At 37.7% G+C, this 22,637-nt stretch overlaps 1 protein-coding gene across 4 annotated transcripts in view; it reads left to right on the top strand.

Annotated features, from left to right (window-relative positions):
* Positions 1-22,637, top strand: part of CDK14 (cyclin dependent kinase 14) — a 548,800-nt gene that overhangs the window by 140,916 nt on the left and 385,247 nt on the right. For all 4 annotated transcript variants that reach the window (XM_035020525.1, XM_035020522.1, XM_035020524.1 and 1 more), the window contains exon 4: positions 6,887-6,981. In XM_035020525.1, coding sequence (XP_034876416.1) covers positions 6,887-6,981 — 95 coding nt within the window. The remainder of the gene's footprint in view (positions 1-6,886; positions 6,982-22,637) is intronic.

The following is a 22,637-nucleotide window of genomic DNA, read 5'->3' on the forward strand; positions in this document are numbered from 1 at the left end:
TGTCTTGCTCGCCCAATTTAGAAGGGATTTCATTGAGCTGTGCTATCATAAGCGAAGCTTAAAGAGAACATATTTTCAGAAATTCATATTTAGATTAAGGTCTATACATTTCACCACAGAGTCCTCCAAATGTACCTCCTCCCATCTCCAGATAAATCTATATCCCATGATACGCAGGCCCAATCTGAAGAGAGGAAGAAGGTGCACACTTGAGAGTCCCACTTCACTTCTCAGGGGTTTATCCTTGAGCGGCGGGGTCTTATCTTGGCATTGCCTCCTTCTTGTGCTGACTAGAACATTCCTAGAGAGAACCAAGCCCCCTCGTTAGGTTGTTACCACCTGTGGTGCTTGGGTCTATCTCTCTGTGTAGCATCTAGATCTATTTTGTAACCAAGTTATCCATCAACTGTGGATTACCTTAGTGTGACTTTATAATTGGGCTAGAAATACAGGATGCTAGAGCCTCTTTCTGAGATCAAAGGCAGAAGAAAAATTAGCAAAGGAAGATTTCACTTGAAATTCTTGTTTAATGAGGCCTCATGAATCCTTCCCACTTTACCCTCACATCCACTTTCAAAATTATAGTATAATACAGTAGTGCAGATTGTGGTTTTCCTGCAATTCAGGCTGTCATCAGTAACGTTAAGCAAGGGGTTAATATATGAAGGTTAAAATCAGTTTTCAATGAATTCAGTATGAAACTGTGGACATTCCTATAGCCATGTCATGGTATCATTAGAATGGACATAGAAGTATACTCATGCATTTTATAAAAATGCAGTTCAAAAATACATCCCTGCTTTTAGGAATGGGGTTTCAGTAGATGATAAATTTAAGCATAATTTAATGCCTGTACTATGAGGATTAGGTCTTTGTGGGAAGATTCCACCAGTGCAGTAGTGGTAAAGAGAATAGGTCCTTGATTCTAATTAACTTGGTTTGAATTCTAGCTCCGCCTTTAGCTACAGGATGTTAGATGAGTTATTTACTTCTCCAGTCTTTAAAATCTTCATGTTCAAATGAGGATACTAATAGACCAACCTCAGGGTGATGTTATACGGATTAAATTTAGGTGCTGTATTTGAAGTGATTAGCTCAAAGCCAGGCACTTAGCAAACACTTGATATTAACTAGCTGTCATTGTTAATTACACAAACAATGAACTAGAACTAGCAAAGGCCATGAGCATCTCCTTCATGGCAGGATGGCAGGCACCATTCAGCTGGAATATTATCTTCATTTTTTCATTATCTATGCCAATGTTCCCCTCCACTGGTCCATACAATTGATGGTTCTCTGTACCTTTATTCTATTTTTTACAAAAAAATGTATTTACATTATTTCATTAAATTCCACATCTCTGTGCAGTTAGTGTGTTGGTTAGTAATTGCTGATTAGCCCTCTGTATTTACAGTTTTCTAAAGTGCTGTCTCAAGCCTGCGATCTAAGTAGGGAAGTGATAAGCAGAGAATACTTGCCCCACAAAACTGTTTCCAATTCACCCATGCACCTGACCACAAAGAGCCAAAGATAATATTTAGGATTGACTACACATGGGTTTGATCTAGCATCTGTTTAAATGTTGATGATTTAATAAGGTTGTGAGAAAAAAAAAATAGGCAAACTCAAAGCCTGAACTTTAATTATCAAACAAAATAGGACCTCTCATTCTGAATTATTCTTAATTTCATCCGTTTGATGGGAAGGATTTTATTATTGGCCTCTTTAATGACTTAGCAGTTGGATTCCTTATTCATATGCATAGTAATTACAGATCAGAACATTTCTAATTACTTAAAATAGGGGGACTCACTTTATAAGAATCTGACTCCTAAAGCTCAGACTATCTTAAGACATGCCCTATTCCATAGGCCCATTCTTTTTTAGATAAAATTTTTTAGAGAGACATTATGTGTGTATAGAGCTATGAAGCTAGCATGATTGATCTGTAGATTACAGTGTATTTCTACAATGTATACATATCAGTTTCACAGGGAAAATAACATTGTCTTAGCATCAAATGTGGCAAAATATTAATTTTCTGCCATCACAATATTAATAGGGTGTATATGAACCATGGTAGTTAGTGCATCCAAATCCATTTAATTAGATAGAGTACTTTGTGCCATTAGCATCTTCTTTTACTTGATTTTTCTTGTGAATAAGTGTTTTTTTTTTAAAGCATATTCTTGTTTTTCTGATTTCTTCAGTTCTATTTCTTCAAGTAGTACATTTAGTGTGGTCTGTATCTTAAAACGATTATATCAACTCTGATATATAAGGCAGTTGATAAAGAGTGAAATATTTTAGAAAATTATTTGTGCCTTTTCAGGAGGAAAAAATACTGGCGTCCTCTTCTACCAGTTTTGTGTGACTATGTCTTGTACTTGCTATAAATACGCATTAGCAGTTTATCTCCTAATAGGAGTAAAGGGGTAATTTTCTGCTGCTGCTTTTTTTCTTGAACATAGATTAGATTTATTCTTAAAGGAGCACAAAAGCAAACACAGACTTCTCATTCTAATTTTAAATAATTTAGAGTGGAACTGTGAACACAATATTTTCCCCATTGAAGATCATTTTATACTGAAGTTTAATATAGGTTTTAAAATTTCTATTTAAAACTTGGGCTCAGGAGGGTGATGGTAAAGTGTGACATTCGCAAGCTGTTTCCCGGTGATGAAAAATGCATGAGAACATAACCCACACAGGACTAGTCAGGCGATTTTGAATGTAATTTTCCATTAAGTTTTACTTGATTCAACTCAACACATGGTTTGTACCTTACAAGTTTCTTGAAGAAAAGAATACGTGGTCCATTGTTTTTATTAATCCCTTCTTAGTATGTCTAATTCGTATTACTTTCGACCTTTCTTCTTTTCTAGTGTGTGCATATGTATTTACATTTTCTTGTTATGTATTGATTTGGCTGTATCCCCTGGGTCTTAAAATGTCGTGTCCTCAATGCCACATATTTATTTATGAATTTTCAATTTTGATTTTCTTTCTCACTCACACAGCTAAACTATTTAAGATTTCCTTTTGTTCTTAATTGCTAATTTTACTGCATTATGTTCAGAAAAAGTAACTTAAGGTGTTTCTGCAGTTTTAAATATTGAAAGTGGTCATTTTTTTTTTGTGAATGTTAAATGTATGCTTGAAAAGAATATATATTAACATGTGTATTAGATTAAAATGGTAATTCTCATATTCAAGTTCATAAATCCCTTACTTCTTCCTTGTCTGCTCTTTTGATGTCTGAGTGATGTATGTTTGTTGCCCATTATCACCGTGAATTTGACAATTTCTTATTTTATTGCTACCAGCAGTAAAATACATACATTTCAAAACTATGTTATTAAATTTTAATTTAATAATTAAATTTAAATTTAAATTTAATTTAAAAAATTTAAAATTATTAGATTTCTTTGTGGATATTAATGTTCATTTTTATGGGATATACTAATTTAATCTATTTGTTGTTTTATGAATTCTATCTTGTTTGCCATCAATATTGTGATAATGCATTATTTTGTAAAATTCCTTTTTTTGCTGTATTTTCTCTTTACTCCTTTATTTTCAGATTTACTCGTTTTAATTTTGTCTCTTAGGAATAGCATATTGCTAGACTTTCTTTGTTTTTTCAATCTGAGAAGTTTATATTAATAAAGGAAGTTTGTTCATTTATTTTTATTACAATCAATACGATTGATTGATATGTTTTACACGATCGATATGTTTAAACTTAAGTTCTTATTTTATGAACTTTTACTTGACGTGTTTTCTTCTTGAGCACCCCCCCCGACCTTTCACTTTTTATTTTCATCCCTCTCCTCATTACATTGTGTTCTTCTATTCTTTTCTCTCTAATTTGTTTGGTGTTTGTGTATCCAGTTCATGTTATTTTGTGATGACCTTTGAAGAGTTAAGAAACATACTAAAACATATGCATTTGGAGTTACTCAGTTTCTGCAGTCTGTCCTGATCAATTGAAGAAATCTCAGCCTGCCGTTGCTTCTTTTTTCCTAGTGTTCCTTGCCTTTCTGTGCTTCCCCCATCACTCCAAGTACATCTTATATCAAGATAATACAGAATTCTGTATCTAGATTTTTTTTTCTGTAGGTGGCAACATTACATCTTTTCCATCCTACTGACAGGACTATTTTGGGTATGGTATTAGTGATTCAGAATCATTTTTGCTATTTATTTTGAAAATGTTGCTTAATTGTCTTTTTGCAGTCATTGTTGTCTGCGAGGATATTATGCTGATTGGATATTTTTTCTATTTAGGTGCAACCTCTCCCTAAAGTTTTCTAGGGGAATTCTGTTCAAACATAGAGCTTTTTACTTTTCATATGTGTCCATTCTTTTATTCCCTGCCCATTGAATATTTTATTTCATTGATTAAATATTTACTCTCTAAATCTCTAATTGTTTCTTCTTGAAGGATGTAGTATCTTCTGAAATCTCTCTGAACATACTGGTTATTTTTATTCAAAGTTATTCTTGGCAATGTCAACTCTCTAACCAGGGTTTTGGTTTATCTGCCCATTAAATATTATGCCTTTTTTTCCAGGTATTGATTTTCCTGAAATGATTTGTGATTTTTTATTATATACTCATTTTTGTATTTGAGAATTACTGTCAGCTTATTTAGTTTTCTGTAAATCATCTGTAGTGATCTTATGAGAGAGGCAAGGATTACAGCTTGGGCATGGGGGGGATTGTCATCCTTTTTCTAGCAGTGGCTGCTTCCGTCCTTGCTCTGCCCCTCTGGCCTGAATACCCACAGTCTCAGCTGTCTCCTCTGTGCAGATGTTCCTGCAGTTTGCTTGGGAGGGCACCCTGTGCTCAGCTGTGTTGATTAGTTTCACATTTTCCTGGAGACTCCTGCTTCTTTTATTTGTAATAGTCTTCTTCTCCAGGTTGGGGCTTTAGGTTGCCACAGTCTTTTCTCTGAAGTTTTGATTCTGATTACTGTCTCTCTTTCAGAATTTCTCAAAATTTCTGATTAAATATTGGCACTCTTTCTTGTTTCCCATTCCTGTTTCTGCTTTATTATTTTTGAAAAATATCTTCTCAGTCACTGTGTGGTATTTTGGGTGGGAAGGAGGTAAGAAGCATGTGTTCAACTTGCCACACAGGATCTTTATAAATGATGGGAGTCAGATCCATTGCCAGTATGTTATGTTTCTCATAAGTGGTATAAGAGCACATTCTCAAGGATAGTGTTCTATAAACTTTCTGCAAGAAGGTCTTTTCCTGAGCTTCTGAAAATCATTAATTATGCAGTAACACAATCACCAGTAACTTTTTGTCGATTATTTATGTATTTATAACTGAGATTGGATAATTCCATTAAGATACTTTTAATTCCTCATATAATTATCATTTTCTGATATGCTTTGATATTACCCTTTTATAGTGACATTAAAATAATAGGTAACTTGGGGGCGCCTGGGTGGCTCAGATGGTTAAGTGTCTGCCTTCTGCTCAGGTCATGATCCCAGGGTCCTGGGATCGAGCCCCACATCGGGCTCCTGGCTCAGCGAGGAGCCTGCTTCTCCCTCTCCCTCTGCCTCTCTCCCTGCTCATGCATGCTTTCTCTCTCTGTATCTCTGTGTCTCAAATGAATAATAAAAAAATAATAATAATAGGTAACTTGCCCCATGGAGGACAGCACTCCCCATGTTTTGTCTGGTGAAAGTTGAGGCGGGCTGGGGACAGCAAGAGTGATGAGATTGCTCACTTTCAGCACTTTTATCATCTTGATGGGATTTGCCATGTCTTTAGGAAGAGTTATTTTGCTGCAGCTAAACTTAAGGGTCGGTTTATAATACATAAGACAGTTCCTTTTGTATTAATGAGATGCATCTGAGTGATGCATCTTTGATTATTTGTTTGCATTATTGCTAAGAGGTATTGGAGGAGTACCTTTATCTGGCTGAATATTATACAGTCATGATTTACAACAGGGGTCAGAGGGTAAATATTTTCAGTTTTGTTGGCTGTATCATCTCTGCTGCAGCTACACCTCTGTTGTAGCTTTCTTTCTTTTTTTTTTTTTTTTAAAGATTTTATTTATTTATTTGAAACAGAGAGAATGAGAGAGACAGAGAGCACATGAGAGGGAGGAGGGTCAGAGGGAGAAGCAGGCTCCCTGCCGAGCAGGGAACCCGATGCGGGACTCGATCCAGGGACTCCAGGATCATGACCTGAGCCGAAGGCAGTCGCTTAACCAACTGAGCCACCCAGGCGCCCCTCTGTTGTAGCTTTCAAGTCGTAAGACAATATGGAAATGAACATGCGTGACTATTTTCTAATAAACTTTGTGGACACTAAAATTTGATTCTCATATATAATCTTACTGTGCTATTAAATTTTATTCTTCTTTTGACCACCCACCCCATTAAAAAAAAAAAGAAGTAGAAACTTTTCTAAGTTTGTGGGATGAACAGGTGTTAGTTTGGACTAGCCAGCCCCTAATTTAGAAGATTATATAATAACATGGAAAATATTCATAATATGTTGAGTGGGGGAAAAAAGCAGATTAAAATCAGTATGTTTAGTGTAATCCTATTTATGTAAAAAAGCAGGCATCAGCATATAGATAGCACTGGAAGAAGAGATACCAAAATATTAATGGTGGTTCTTTCTTGGTAGACAGATTATGGGTAAATTTAAACTTTCTACACTGTTTTTATTTACATTTTCTGAGTTTTGTATCCTGAATAGTTATCATGTTGTTTTTTAGAATAAATATTCTTATATCAGAAAAAAGCTATTTAAAAAAGTGACAGAATTTATACATTTTTAGCAAAATTGGCCTATTCATTGTAATTAGTTTGATACAATCTGTTTTGTTTACCCTCTGCTCCATTTTTAGCCGACAAGTCCCAAATTTGGAAAAGCTGACTCATACGAAAAACTGGAAAAACTAGGGGAAGGCTCTTATGCTACAGTATACAAAGGGAAAAGCAAGTAAGTTCATTCGGTTTTTAATATTTCACATTTAAAATGTACCTGCTCTCTTAATACTGATTATTAACAATTAATAATATTAATTTATTTAAATAATTCTCCTTTAATATACAGTAGATTTTCCCTCTCAGTTTTTGTTCTTGTTGTTGTTTTAAGAAGTGTGAAAGTCAGCAGAATTGGTTTTCCCTGCTAGCAAACAATTTTGCAGACTTGTCCAATTTATCTTTTCTGTCCTACCCCTGCCCCTCCACCCCCAACATTGGGGCTGGAACCTTCAAATGAGAATTCGTTTCCAGGTGAATGATATGATTAATTTCTTCTGGAGGTTTAGTGTTTGCTTAAGAATAAGAGTACTGATTTGACAAAGTCAAATATATTGGCTATTCTTGCGTCTTTTTAAATTGAGCTTTTACTCCATCTAAAGAAATCACTAAATTAAAAAAAAATGCAGACTTTTTCTTTTTTCCTACCTGTGTACTTTGACACCATACTACATATATTTTCACGTGGAGAAACAACCTTCCCTCCTGTTGTTATTCTCCACACCCCCCCCCCCGCACCCCCCTGCCCAATGCTATCCTGGGGTCAGGCACAAGTTTGGATTCTTGAAAAGCTTACCCCATATGTTTCTGATAGGCCTCCTCCCTCTCTTATTAAGAATGCAGAGTTACTGTATTTGGTGCCATGTAGAAATATAATGCTATTTCTCAAATAACTGTAGGAAATACAAATCTTTACCTTAAATAACATTACCAAATAATGTTGAAAAATAATTTTCTGAACCATTCCCTGTTTTTGTCTCTCTTTTAAGTCATTATGGAAGATAGGAAATTCTAACCTAATTAATTACATAAAATCATGTAGTGGAAAATTCTCTGAAGGAACTTTCTAAACACATAATTGGAAATTTTGACCATTTAGGTAATCTTTGGCTTTTCTGGAATGTAGTTTTTCCTTTGCTTATGTTTTTTAAGAAGATGAAGAAATATTTCTGACAAAGGAAGATATGTAAGTAAGGATGCAGGAATAATATAAGTAACAAATAATAGTACTAATTTTGAGATTTTAAATATTTACCAAAAAAAATGTCTTTTAAAAAATTTGTCTGAAAAAGAAACATGATGGGAATAAAAAATCAAGTCAAATCTATAGGGCTGTTAATGACTTATCTAGAGTGCCTGAACATTACAGAATATTGTTGAGCAGTTTTAAATAGAGGTTGTGTGTGAAACTTTATATTCTTTCCTAAAGAAAAATAGTTATTTCTCTAGTATATAAAAATTAATTGTACATTTAATGTTTATAACATGAGGGTCACTACACTGGATTAAGCAATTGTTTTGCATAATGTATGGTATATCCATTGTCTCATCATTTCTCATGATGCCCTACAAAGATAGTTCCTATAATTATCACCTCCGTTTGACTAGGGGTCCTGTGCTTGGAGAGTTTTCACCACTTGTCCAAGTCCACACAGTTGGTTAGTGGCAAATCTTGTTTTTGGCTCACGTCTCTCTGGTTTGCAGCCATTCTTTTCCTAACCATTATACAATACTGCTTGCACAGTATAAGGCCTTCCTCGGAAAACCTTGGTCCTTGTTGAATATTCCAGATGGTTCTCACATATGCTCTGGCTTGTTGTAATCATGAATCAAACAGAAGCAAACATATTATTTCATTATAAGGAAATACACCAGTTACTTTTAAGTGCCTTCCCAAAAAAGATGGGCTCAGCTGATTTCCAAATGTAAGTTAATAACTCTATTAAATGTTTAACTTTGTGATTTATGTCAAAATCTTGGAGATAGTTGAAAAATCCTCCATTTATTATGCTCGAATAAAAGAAAGGCTGCCTTTTAAGTGTCTGCAATCTTTGAGAAGGGCAGTTCCGGACAGTTAATACTCTTCACTCCAGCAGGCCTAAATGTATCTTGTCAGCATTTCTCAAGCAGTTTCAAGCCTGCTGGTCACATGTAGCATTTAATTTCCTCCAGCTGGAGATGAAAGCCATTGACCACTCACCTGCTTTAAGAGAGGACAGGTTGCCTGTGCTTGCTTGCTTTAGGGTGGCAAGGTCAGGCCAGAGCACAACAGTTACATGCCGTCTAGCAAGGCTTGAGAGCTGAGTTTGTTTGATGTGTCCCCTGAAGTGCTGTAATTTAAATAGCCCCCCATCCAAGGACTCCTCACCACTCTCCCATACATGTCGGCATCCCTGCCTCCCATCTTTAAACATTATCTTTAGCATCTTCTCCAAGAGCAACTATCATTATATTGTGGTAAAGTTGCCTGGTATTTGTAGAGATCTCACTAATTTCTAGTTTGTGAGCATTTTACAAATAAATCTTGAATCACATGGGTCAAGTTGGGATTTTGCCACTAACCTCACTGTATTAGTTTGCTGGGGCTGCCAAAACCAAGTACCACAGACTGGGTGGCTTAACAACCGAAATTTATCTTCTCGCAGTTCTGGAAGCTGGAAGTCTAAGAAGGTGTTGGCAGAGTTGGGTCCTTCTGACGGTTGGTTCTGTAGGGGAGAGAATCTGTTCCCTGCTTCTCTCCTAGCCTCTGCGGTGAGCTGGCAGTCTTCGGCACTTCTGGCCTCTGAACGCGGCACTTCAGTCTCTGCCTTCCTGTTCCCATGGTGTTCTCCCTGTGTGTGTCTGTATCCAAATGTTCCCTTTTCAGAAGGACACGAGTCATACTGGCTCAGGGCCCACCTGCTGACTTCATTTCAATGCAGTTACCTCTGTTAAAGGCCCTATTTCCAAAGAACCTATGTCATATTCTGAGATTAGGGAGCTTCAGTATATCTTTTTTTGAGGATATAATTTAATCCATTACACTTACACATTTCAAACCTCAGTAATTTGGCATTGCATTCATGACAGTGTTCTTTTACTATTTATGGTATATCTTGAGTCATCTTTTATTTCATGGTTCTTTAAATAATACAGGCAAAGGAGATCCTCCTCTCCCCACCCACAAAATGTTTGTGTACTTGTTGATTTAGGTGTAGTTGCTGGTAGCTATAGTATAGAAACTCTTGAAGGAATAGAGAGGCTTTTTATTACCTTGAATTCTCTTGAGTTTCTTACTCTACGTAGATTGGGAAGAAGCTGGCTGAGATTTCTATACTGCGTAGCCCCCTTGGTAAAGAGTTTGGTTCTAGGGGCGCCTGGGTGGCTCAGGTCATGGTCCCGGGGTCCTGGAATTGAGCCCGGGCATCAAGCTCCATGCTTAGCAGACAGTCTGCTTCTCCTTCTCCCTCTGCTGCTCACCCTCACCCCCTGCCCCCCATATGTGCTCTTTCTCTCTCTCTCTCTCAAATGAATAAAATCTTAAAAAAAAGAAGACATTTAAAAGGACAAAAAAAATGTAAAATACCTGAATGAGCTTGTATTAGTCTTTTGTAATTTGTGGCAATTATGCTTTTCTTTTTTTATACCAAAAAAAAAAAACCTTGAAAAGGCAAAAATAAATAAATAATAAAAAAAGAGGAGCCTGGTTTTAAAGAATATGGCTGGTACTGCAACCATGTCAACACACAAAACTCACAAACAAGCTCTTTAATTTTTTAATAAAAGCCTTGGATTTCCCACATTTTCATATTTGAGTAGAAATATATATTTTTTTAAATCAGTGTTCTTCAGCTTACTTCGTGTGTGTGTTTATGTTTGGGGAAGGGAGGCAGTTTATCATCACTCGGACTACGAATCTCTATCCTGGCTTGGTTTCCTGATTATGTTCTCTCTTTTACATCCCTGTAGCATTTAATATAAGATTTAAAAAAAAATATGCATTGTATAATACTTTGCATTTAAAAAATATAACATTTAAAAATGTTTTTAATTTAGTACCTCAAAATCATTTTTACCTTTCAGGAATTTTCCCAGGGACTTTTGTACATTAAGAGACTTGTTAACATTTTTTTTTTTTTTTTGAGCTTACTCAACTACTGATGAGTGTTTATTATGTTGTTTTTATGCCCTTTTTATACTGTAGGTGAAGAAGAGGTGAATCACATGCAGATTCTGACCTCAAGGGCCTTCAGTTTTGAAGGGAGATGGTCCATATACCTAAATAACTCAACATAAGTTAGAATGTAGTGTATTTGATATGAGCTAGAATGCAGTAAAAAAGGCCCATGTAAAATGGTGTGGGATTTTCAAAAGGAAGGAAGAGAGGATGATGTTGACTAAAGTATTTTAAGTATGTTCTCTCCAGGGGTAACTGATCAAATTCACAGCCTCATGTGCTTTTATTTTTTCAATTTTTAAAAAAGTTTTTATTTTAATTCTAATTAGTTAACATACAGTGTTATATTCATTTCAGGTGTACAGTGTAGTGATTGAGCACTTCCATACATCACGCAGAGCTCATCGTGACAAATGCCCTCCTATGTCCCCATCACCTATTTCACCAGTCCACCCCCCCACCTCCCCTCTGGTAACCATCAGTTTGTTCTCTATAATTAAGCATCTGTTTCTTGATTCTCTCTCTCACTTTTTTCCCTTTGCTTATTTGTTTTGTAAATTCCACATATGAGTGAAATCATTTGGTATTTGTCTTTCTCGGACTGGCTTCTTTTGCATCAACAGAACGAAATCTTGTCATTTACAAGGACCTGGAGCTAGAGAATATAATGCTAAGCCTCAGTGCTTTTAAATCAAGCCTCCCTCATCACTGTGTGTATTCATAGGAATCCTTGGGACAGTTGTCTTTTGGGCTGTGGTCCCCAAACAAATATATTTTCACCCTTTGTTATCAGACATTCCACTAAACTTATTAAAGACTGGGAGCCTTAAAGGAAAAGCAAACTGATTCATTCTGATTATTGTGCAAATTTTGATTAAGCAAAAGTGTACTGTTTAAGTGTTAAAGTGGAATTGGTTTAAAGCAATGTAATTTGGCAGGGTCGGTGGGTTCTTTATGTGTGAGCACCCATTAAGGCCTGGCTATTGCAGATAAGGGCTCGGACCACAGACAGCCACCTCAGACTTGAGATGTGGTGGGACCACGTGCTTCTCAGTGTACTGGGATCTACAGGCGGAGCACACCCAGTCTCTCCTAGATGTCTGAAGCCCCCCAGTTCTGCACCCCATCATGAGTACTGAGAAGTTATGAACCTTTCCTCTTGCCTGGAACAGAGTTCTCTCCTTTCCTTCCTACTTACCTAGGGGGTATGTGAGGCTGCAGATGCTTGCTTTTGATTTTCTCATACTTTGTGTCCTTTAGTGAAGGAAAAACCTGCTCTTTGTTCCATCTCTGGAATTAGAGTATTCGACTTATTTAGACTGAGTCATCCCACAGATGGTCCTGATTTTTGGTCCTTTTTTTTTTTTTTTTTTTGCTTATCTTGCATTTCTGTTGAGGGGATGGTGCCAAAGCGTTGCTCCTGTGGGAGCCTGCTGAACAGAGAAGCCTGCCCGCACGGGTTTGTGCCAGCCGTAAATTGTTATCTCAGAGGTCAATAAGAACAATGGACGAATTTGCTCACTTTATGTAACATGAGATTTATGGGATTGAAAGTGCCAATCTTCTTTTAGCATTTCATTCTGCCAATTTGTGCTGAATAATTGAACTTGAATTAAACGACCTCATAAATTGAGAGACTATGCCAAACCAAGACTGAACTCTACTAAACACATTTCAAAGAGCTCTTCAAAGCCCCAGGAGGAATAGGGGGAGAAATGCTGTTAATTAAAACAAGCAGCAGCAAGAAGAAAGGCTGTGGAAGTTAACCACCTTTTCAGAATGTGTGAGATTAAAGAGGTGCCTCTCACCGCTTGCCCTGAAGGTCAACTCCATTGAAACACTATCAGGGGCAGTTTGAAGAATTCTAAAAATCAGAAATCCCCAGATGGAAAACACTGGACTCCTGGTTCACTGAAGTTTCAATCTTCAGTGTTGACACCTGGACTGTCATGCCAATCTCCAGCGTCCAGAGAGGTTGCCTCCCACAAAAGGGGCAAATCTGGTTACATTTTTTGAGCTCTGATGCAGGAGGCTTCTGAGGCCCAATCTCTGTTTCTCATTAGGTCTGCTCTGATTTTCTTTTAGACTTTGGGACCACAGGCCAAAGCTTATTATCACCACTCACATTAAAGATCAAGCCTGTATCCACGCTATTAATCACAGGGTCTGAAAATGGCATCATAGTATGATAATGCTATCAGTGTGAGCTTTGTAATTTAATGCACAAAATGCAGCATTACAATATACAACAAGAGAAATTGGATTAGAAAGAAAAAAGCCAATGGAGTAAATGAGTTTACGCCTTGTAATTTTCAGATCCGGTGCTCCTTCTGTCTAGGTGAAAGTGAAAAAGCAGAATTCTTACCCTTACGTAGGCCAGGGAGGATAATGGCCCACCCACCAAATCTGCTAATTAAAAAAACCCTAAAGTCTATTCAAATTGCAGATTGAGCCCTGACTTCCTTTAGAGGAAGAATGCAAGGCATTGGAGCCTGGTTCATGGGTACAGCTGGTTTCATTTAGCTTGCAGCAGATAAACAAACAATGCCTAATCTTTTTGACAAAAGTGACAATGAGGATATTGTTTAGGCAAGAAGCATGATTTCAATTATTAGACTAAACTATGCAGGAATAACTTTCCTATTAGACAATGTCTAAATGTATCGGCCTCTGTTAGCCATTTTTATTACCAGAGTCCTTTGATCATTTGATTAGGAGACCCTTAAAAGAATCTGTGATATTTGCTGTCTTCAGAATTGTGGTCATATATCAGATCTGCCCAGCTGGTGAAAATGGAGGCATTTTTTTGGTTAGGGGAGGAATTTTTTGAGAGAGTTAGGGTAGAATTTCCAATTATCGTAATGTCAGGGCTTCTTGAATCTTTCTCCCATAGTTCAATTTAAGTGGTTTTTGAGGAGGACAAGGGGAAGGATATTATGATAAGATAGGTTTCAGTTTAAAGCATACCCACATTCCTGAGTTGCTTCATTATTATTGTGATTCTTTTCATTTCAACCAGGATGCTGGGGAAGTAGCATCTTTCCATTTTAAATTCGTGGTTCTCAACTGGTTCTAGATGTTGCTCCTCAGAAGACATTTGATGATATCTGGAAATATTTTTGGTTTTCACCACTTAGGTTGTTCCTGGCATCTAGAAGTCAGGGATGCTGTGAAACGTTCTACAAATGAATAGGACAGTCTCTCACAACAAAGAATCATTTGCTTATTTGCCTCCAAGTGTCAATAGTGTCAAGGTCGGGAAGCCCTGTTTAAACAAGGAGTGCATGGAGGCAGTTCACATTTTCTTTCTTTCTTTCTTTGTTGTTGTTTTTTCTGTTTTTGTTCTTTTGTTTTGTTTTTTGTCATGTCTAGTTAAAAGAGCTCCTTCCCTTAGAGACATTTACCAAGGCCCTAGTCTGTTCTGTGTACTGGGCTAGGCGATTGATATGTAATGGAGAGCAAAACTAAGTTCTTCTTTTCATGGAGCCTATCATCTAGTGGGGGAGAGAAAAACGAATCAAGCCAGCAGACACATCTGTAATTTAAATTGCACGAAAGAAAAGAGAGCTGTGAGAAGGAAGATAGAGAGTGGTGGGTCATATATATTTGCATGAGAGAGAGGGGTGAGCAATAAGCATGCTTTAGATGGATGGACAGTGGCAGTCTTGCTGAGGAGGGGATACTTACTCTTAGATCCAAAGGAGATGTGACCAACCAGGGAAAGTTCAGGGACGAAAGTGCTTCAGGCCAGACCCCCAGGAGGGGTTGGTGTGTTCTACAAACTCAGAGAGCCCCATGTGACATGGGGTATGTTCAGGGGAGACTGGTATGAATTGAATTTTGAGAAATCTCCAAGGCCTTGAGGATCATGTTAGGAATGTTCTACTTATGTATTACTGCAAAAATGAACCACTTTGAAACATAGAGACTTAAAACAATAGCTATCGTTTTTTTGCTCACGAATCTGCAGTTGGAGAAGGGTGGGAAAAGTTTGTTTCTTCTCCCTGAGGTATCATTTTGTGCAGCTTGACTGAAATATGAGGGACCCATTGCCAACATAGCTTACATGGCTGGCAAATTGGTGCTGGCTCTTCTCAGGGCTTGGGCTTTCTTATAGCATGGTGACTGGGTTCTCTGCATGAGCATCCCAAAACATAGGAAGTGAGACTTCTGGCTTCAGCTCCAACATGTAAAGAGCTTGGAAGCTGATGCTCCCATCCTTTCAAAGAGGAAATGCTAGGCGAACAGAACATGTGAAACTTTCGTTCAATTCCTCAGAGATTGGAGGCCACAGGGCAAACCACTGTACTAAATTCTGGAGAGACTGACATATCCAGATAGAAATAGCCCAAATCTCCTCACCAGGAGCACAGGCTGCTGGAGCCATAAACTGGGAAGGATACTTAAATGGTAATTTTTATGAGTTGCTGGAGATGGGCTATGGTCTAGCATGAGAGTGAGAACTCTTGGGGACCACAGTCTTAGGGACACCCCCACACTTTGTTTTGTCTCCGGGAACCCTACAGGGTTCCCACAGTGAAGATCATGGAAAGATCCCCTTGGGGCTCTGGCAGGGGAAGAGGAAAAATAATCATAAAATACACCCAGAGTGTTCTCCATCACAGAAGCCTGCTCTGCAGGCAAAGGTCTTTGCTAGAGCCTTATCCCAGCTGATGGGAGTTTCTCCCACTCAGACTTTCTCCAGCCTGTCTGTCTCACTTAAGTGGGAGAAACCATACTCAATAATGGTTAGGGACTCACTGCAGTCAGGGAAGGAAATAGGAGGTTGAAAGGGGGGAAAAAAAAACTATACCACTGGAGAAACACTTGTGAAGGTCACATCCCACGATGCAGGTTCACTAAATGAATTCAGACTCACTCAGAAGCTTTGAGAATGTTCACACTCCCTCATACCTTACCATCACTCCAGTGTAATAACAGTAGATTATAGCTGAGAGAGTTGCAAGACAGGCTCTCTGTGAGGAGGAGTACTAATGTAAGCCTCAAGTCAGGAGGAGACAAAAACAGGAACACTGGAATCATTTGAAGCAGTTACAACAAACAGTAAACACAGCCAGATTAACATAAATCTTTAGGTTTGGCTTTCAACAAAAAATTACAAGGCGTTCCAAAAGATTGGAAAAAATACAGCCCAAAACGACAGAGCAGTCGTCACAATCAGACTCGGATATAGCACAGATACTGGAATTGTCAGAGAGGGAATTTTTTTTTTTTTTAAGATTTTTTTTTTTAAATTTATTTATTTGAGACAGAGAGAATGAGAGAGAGAGAGCACATGAGAGGGGGGAGGGTCAGAGGGAGAAGCAGGCTCCCCGCCGAGCAGAGAGCCCGATGCGGGACTCGATCCAGGGACTCCAGGATCATGACCTGAGACGAAGGCAGTCGCTTAACCAACTGAGCCACCCAGGCGCCCCGAGAGGGAATTTAAAATAACTGTGATTAATATATAAGGGTAAATGGGTAAGGGAAACAAAAAGCAAGAAAAGGTGGGTAATGTAAACAGAGAAATGAGAAAATCTAAGAAAGAATCAAAAGAAAAGAGAATTTTTTAAAAAACACTATAACAGAAATGAAAGATGCTTTTGATGTGTTCAGTAGACTTCAACACAGCTGAAGAAAGGGTCAGAGAACTTGACTATAGGTCAGTAAAAAAAAACCTTCCAAACTCAAATGCAAAGAAGAATAAAAATAAAAATGGGAACTATGGGATAATATCAAAAAGTGTAACATATGCATAATTGGAATACCAGCAGAAGGAAGAATCAAGAAGTATTTAAAGTAAAAATGGCAGAAGACTTTCCAAAGTTTATGACAGATACCAAACCACAGATCCACGAGGCTCAGAGCACAAAAAACAAAAGATCGGTAAACAAATCTGAAAAACAAAAATAAAAACAAAAATAAAAACCCTGTATACCTAGGCATATCATATTCAAGCTGTGGAGAAACAGAGACAAAGAGAAAATCTTAAATGAAGCTAGAGGAAAAAATACTTTACCTACAGAGGAAAAAAGAATAAGAATTTCATCAGATTTCTCATCAGAAACCACAAAAGCAAGAAGAGAGCGGAGTGAAATCCTTAAGAAAAGAGGTTAATAAACCACCAACCTAGAATTCTATATCCAGTAAATATCTTTCAAAGGTGGAGGAGAAATAAAAACTTTCTCAAACTGAGGGAACTCATTGTCTTATGAGAAATTTTGGAAGTACTTTAAGCAAAATGAAAATGATACAGGTTGGAGACTTGGATCTCTATAAAAAAGAGCGTTTGAGAAGGAATAAAGAAAAGTAAAATAAAATCTTTTTTTTTTTTAAAGATTTTATTTATTTATTTGAGAGAGAGAATGAGATAGACAGCATGAGAGGGGGGAGGGTCAGAGAGAGAGGCAGACTCCCTGCTGAGCTGGGAGCCCGATGTGAGACTCGATCCCGGGACTCCAGGATCATGACCTGAGCCGAAGGCAGTCGCTTAACCAACTGAGCCACCCAGGCGCCTTAAAATAAAATCTTTTATTGTCATCTTAGTTGAACTAGAAATGCACTATCTAAAGCAATAATAGTAACAGTATATTGGGAGATTATGGCGTCTAGATAAGTGAAATGAATGACAGTAGCATCACGAGGGGTGGATGACTGCAACGGAGAACACTGTTGGAAGGCACTCTGCTACACAGGAGCTGGTACAGTGTTATTTGAAACTAGACTTAGATTAGTTAGAAATGTAAACTCTAGCACAACCACTATGAAGATTTCAAAAAGTATAAATGATACACTAAGAAGATAAAATAGAATTATATAAAATGCTCAATTAAAATTAGAGGAGGCAGAAAAAGAGGGAGCAAAAAAGGGACAAATACAATAAAAAGAAAACAGTTACAAACAGGATGGATATTAATATACCTATATCCAAATCGCTTAAGGTATCATTGGTCTAGATGCACCAAGTGGAAGAGATTATCAGTGTGGATGAAAAACAAGATCCAACTCTGTGTTGCTTACAAGAAACCTACCTTAATTGGATTAAAAGTAAATTCATAGAAAATATGCCATACTAACACTGTTTAAAAGAAAGCTGGAGTAGTTATATTAATTTCAGACTAAGTAGACTCTTTTGAAGACTCAGAAACCCGTCAGGATAAAGAGGGGGCATCACATAGTGATAGAGGTATTAATTTCCCAAGAAGATATAATAATTTTAAATGTGTATGCACCTAACAATAGAGTGTCAAACTATGGGAGGCAAAAGCTGATAGAACTGAAAGGAGAAACGGACAAATCCACTCTTGTAGTTGGAGACTTCAACACCCTTCTGTCAGTAACTGATGGATCAAGCAGGAAAAAAGATCGGTAAGGAATAGATGACCTACACAGCACTTCCAAGGTACAGAAAGTGGAAGCTGCCAGCATTTTAAGGCCTGTGCCCAGAACTGGCGCTCTGTCACTTTCACCTTCTTTATTGATCTAGTGTTCCGAGAGACCAGAATCAAGGGTAGAAGACATAGATGGTGCCTCTCCATGAGGAATGTCAAAGAATTTGGGGGCTATGTTTTAATACCTCACAATATAGCTTGGATTTCATTTCAGTCTAGAATTAAGTCTTCGCTCTCACCTTTGCAGAGTTCTTTCACTTATCTTTTCTGACCACATATTCACCGATGCCTTTTTGGATTAACCTCACTAAGTGTTAGATACATTCCTGAGAACAAAGACCCAGTGTGGTGTTCAGTGCCTTGTGGAGAGGGGCATCTTCCGTGCTGGTTTGCCTAATACAATCCTGGTTTTTGCTTGTTGTCTTTGTGTTGTTATTAATAGTGTTTCTTTTCACTAATTCAGTGTTTTTACTATCCATTGTCTCCATTTGGGTGATAAAATATACGACCACCTTACTTATATAGTACTTTATTCCTCTAGAGACTTGATAAAGCATTTTGCCAAAAACCAGAAGTTATTTAAAGTGCTTTATTATGGAATTCAACTGAGTATTTAGAAGCATTAATTTCGGTGAACCTTTGGGAGTTTTTTAAAAATTGTGATTGTCATTGAACCTCTAATGAAGATTTGTCAATTAATTTAAAAAGATTCATGACGATTAATTACCTTTAGGTACAGCACATTCTCTTAGCAGAGTATGGAGTCTAGGGGTCATGATTTTTGTGGAATAGAAACTGATCAGTCTAAAATTCAAATGATCTACCCAGATCCCTTACTGCTCATAATATAAATGATAGGCTCAGAGTAATTCAAGATAGTGGAAATGCTGGAAATTTGAAACAGGAATTAATGAGTAAGCTGGGACTTGGGTGAAATCAGTTGCTATTAGAGGTCAAAGAGTCAATGACATTGGGTAGGGTATGTGCTATGGTGAGCTCTGTGAATTGTGTAAGACTGTTGAATCATAGACCTGTACCTCTGAAACAAATAATACATTATATGTTAAAAAAAAGAAGAAGATAGTAGGAAGGGAAAAATGAAGGGGGGCGGGAATCGGAGGAGGAGACAAACCATGGGAAGCTATGGACTCTGAGAAACGAACTGAGGGTTCTAGAGGGGAGGGGTTGGGGGGATGGGTTAGCCCAATGATGGGTATTAAAGAGGGCACGTATTGAATGGAGCACTGGGTGTTATACGCAAACAATGAATCATGGAACATTACATCAAAAACTAATGATGTAATATAGGTGATTAACATTACATAAAAAAAAACAGTCAATGAGTTTTAGATGCTTATAGTTTATTTAGCATTGGCACATACAGGAGGGGTATACTATAGCATTAGGAGGAATTATAATTGTGGGGAGATGGCAAAAGTACTTGAAAAATCTAGAACTATAAATTGCATAAAGTAATCAAGTACAAGATTTGGATTGTAGACATTGTTGATTTGGGATGATTTTTGAGGAATGTGACATCTGGTAGAGCAAGATCAGAAAGGAAGGCTTTGGAGAAAGGAGTGGGGCGTGATCTGATTCTTTCCTTAAGTATGTTTGGGTTTCCTGGGAAGTTCAACTTCAGGCTCTTGTTTGTTGCCTCATAATGAACTGGCAAGTGACACCTACCTTTGTCAGTAGAATCTGAAAATGGAAAAGATAATACAAGCTCAGTGACTTTTATGCAGAAACATATCTGACCTTAAAAAAAATCTCGAGGCAGAAAGGAAATGTAAAGATTTTAGGTATGAGACATTTTTCATGCTTAATGGTTGATAACCAAGCAAATATTTGCTTTCTTCCTTCCGGGGTTCAAGGACATAAACATACAGTTCCCTGTATAAACAAATTTTGGAAATTTGAAAAATACTTGTCTCTATTTCAAAATGGTCTCTTGGGGATTGCAGTATTTTTATTATTTTTTTTATATTTTATTTATTTATTTGAGAGAGAGAGAGAATGAGAAAGAGAGAGAGCGCATGAGAGGGGGGAGGGTCAGAGGGAGAAGCAGACTCCCCACCAAGCAGAGAGCCCAGTGTGGGACTCTATCCTGGAACTCCAGGATCATGACCTGAGCCGAAGGTAGTTGCCTAACCAACTGAGCCACCCAGGGGATTGCTGTATTTTTAATGGTCTCTCTTTTCAGGGATTTAAATCAGCGATCCTACAGATCTATGAGCATTGTTTGAGCTGAGGGAAAACACTAGGAACTTCCGGTGAATAGTTGAAAGCCCTGTTGTAATTCAACAGAGAATAAGATAGAAGTCATCCCTTATTGGCCTGATGCGTGAGACAAGAGTGAATTCTTAAGCAGCTTAGCAGCCAGCACAGGTACCCACAGACAAAAAAGCCCCTGAAGAAGCAGGAAAAGCAACCAAAGGCTTTTGTTGTGTGTGATCAAACCTCTGAGGAGAAAGAAGAGGGATATGGAGATACTGAGAAACCAAATAAATGTTACTAACCCAGGCCAATTGGGGATCCTAGAGGAAGCTGAGTTCCTAAGGGGAAGGCAATGGGCTGTGTTAAACAGAGTGACAGATTTGTGGGAGTTTTTTGTTTGGGTTTTTGTTGTTGTTGTTGTTGTCTGCTTTAGTCCCCGGGAAAGTTTTAGTGTTAAGCTCTGGAGAATTAAGGGCACCTGGGACTGTGCCCAAAGTAAAGCACAGAGGATTATTAAATTAAAATAGAATGGATCTCATCTCTGAGTGAAATAGAAGTGATGGGATAATAGAACACCAATAGTTAGAGTTAGACGAAAGAAGAACCACAGAATCTGAGAGGGGTTGCCTAGAAAGGCAGCCAGAAAACCAGCCAAATGCCAAGGAAGGCAGAGAGTTACAGGGGCCTGTGGGTGATAATGTCAAATATTCAGCAAGGTCCTGAAAAGATGCGTCCTGAAAAGAACCCATTAAATTTGCAACTAGGAAGGTTTTTCTTTAGTTCCTATAGGGGACTGGTGGGGTCAGAGACTCACCTGCTTTGGATTGAAGAGAGAAAGGGGAGGATGGAGGCTGAAATGCAGGGAGTGAGGTAGCAAAGGAAAGAAGATAGGACAGAAGTATTTTTTGTCGTTTTAGTTTTAAACCAGACAGGAAAGAATTCAGTATGTATATAGATTAGCAGCCAGGCATCAGTAAAAAGGGAGAGAAAAAACGACTAAGGAAACACTTGAAATATGTTCTTGATGAGGAAATTTGAGGAACTGTTTTCTCTGTTGCTTGAACTTTATTCCATAGGTCTTTGATAATGCCTCTCCCTGTCATGTGTTAAAAATATATAGATATAAAATAGTTTTTATTGCCAGTTTCACCTCATTTATTACATAGATCTATAAGAGTATTATTCTTCTTAAATATCTCTTCTATTTTTATTTGTGTTCTTTAAAAATTTGAATACATCATTGAATTCTGTGTAGCATATGGGTTTCTCTGCTTTCCTCTTTTTCTTCATTGATACTAGTTGTAGTTTTTAAATGACAATATTTTTGTGTATCTCTCTCTCTCTCTCTCTCTCATGGTCATACCTTTCTTTCTGTAATTTAGGGTCATGAAATAAAGCTAAGATTATGGAACCCTGGGCTAAGCTTCATTTTGTCACTTGTGAAAATAGGGCGAATATTAGAATTGATTTCACATAGCTGTGAAGAATCTATGAGAATGAATGCATTTGGAGTTTTAAAAACATCTCAAATATAGTACATGTTAAATGAATGTTGGCTATTACTTTTTTCTTTGTTTTTTATAATGATTCTGGAAAAGTTTTGAAATGAGGTGATTTCTCCCATTTTACAGATGGAGAAACTGAGGCCCATAAAATCTGAGTAATTTGCCCACAGTCACTGACATAGCTATGTGGCAGAGCCAGGACCCAGATTCAGTCAGCCCACCTCTAGAGCTGAGTTCTTAATTTTTATCTCCTTTTATTTTTTGCTTGCTCATTTTATTTTGAAAAAACTTAAAATCTGTGCTCACTCTCCCCTCTTATTAATGATTAACTCTAGGGTACGTGGCCAGTTTCTCCCATGATTCTTAATCTTCCCTCTGTGCCTCTGCTGTCATTTCTCATTAGTCTTGTATCGCCCACATTCTCCACTGTTCTAGGCAACTCCACAGTGACACATAGCTCCCGTCTCCCATACTTCACCCTGCTGATTTGTGGCTTTCCATGTAGAAGGGACTGCATGAAATAGAACACTTACTGCTGCCCTTTTCCCTCCTTTAGATACAGTTA

The sequence above is a fragment of the Mirounga leonina genome, unplaced genomic scaffold (genome assembly GCF_011800145.1).
Source record: "Mirounga leonina isolate KUSES-001 unplaced genomic scaffold, KU_Mleo_1.0 Mir_174, whole genome shotgun sequence".
In the NCBI taxonomy this organism is placed as follows: Eukaryota; Metazoa; Chordata; class Mammalia; order Carnivora; family Phocidae; genus Mirounga; species Mirounga leonina.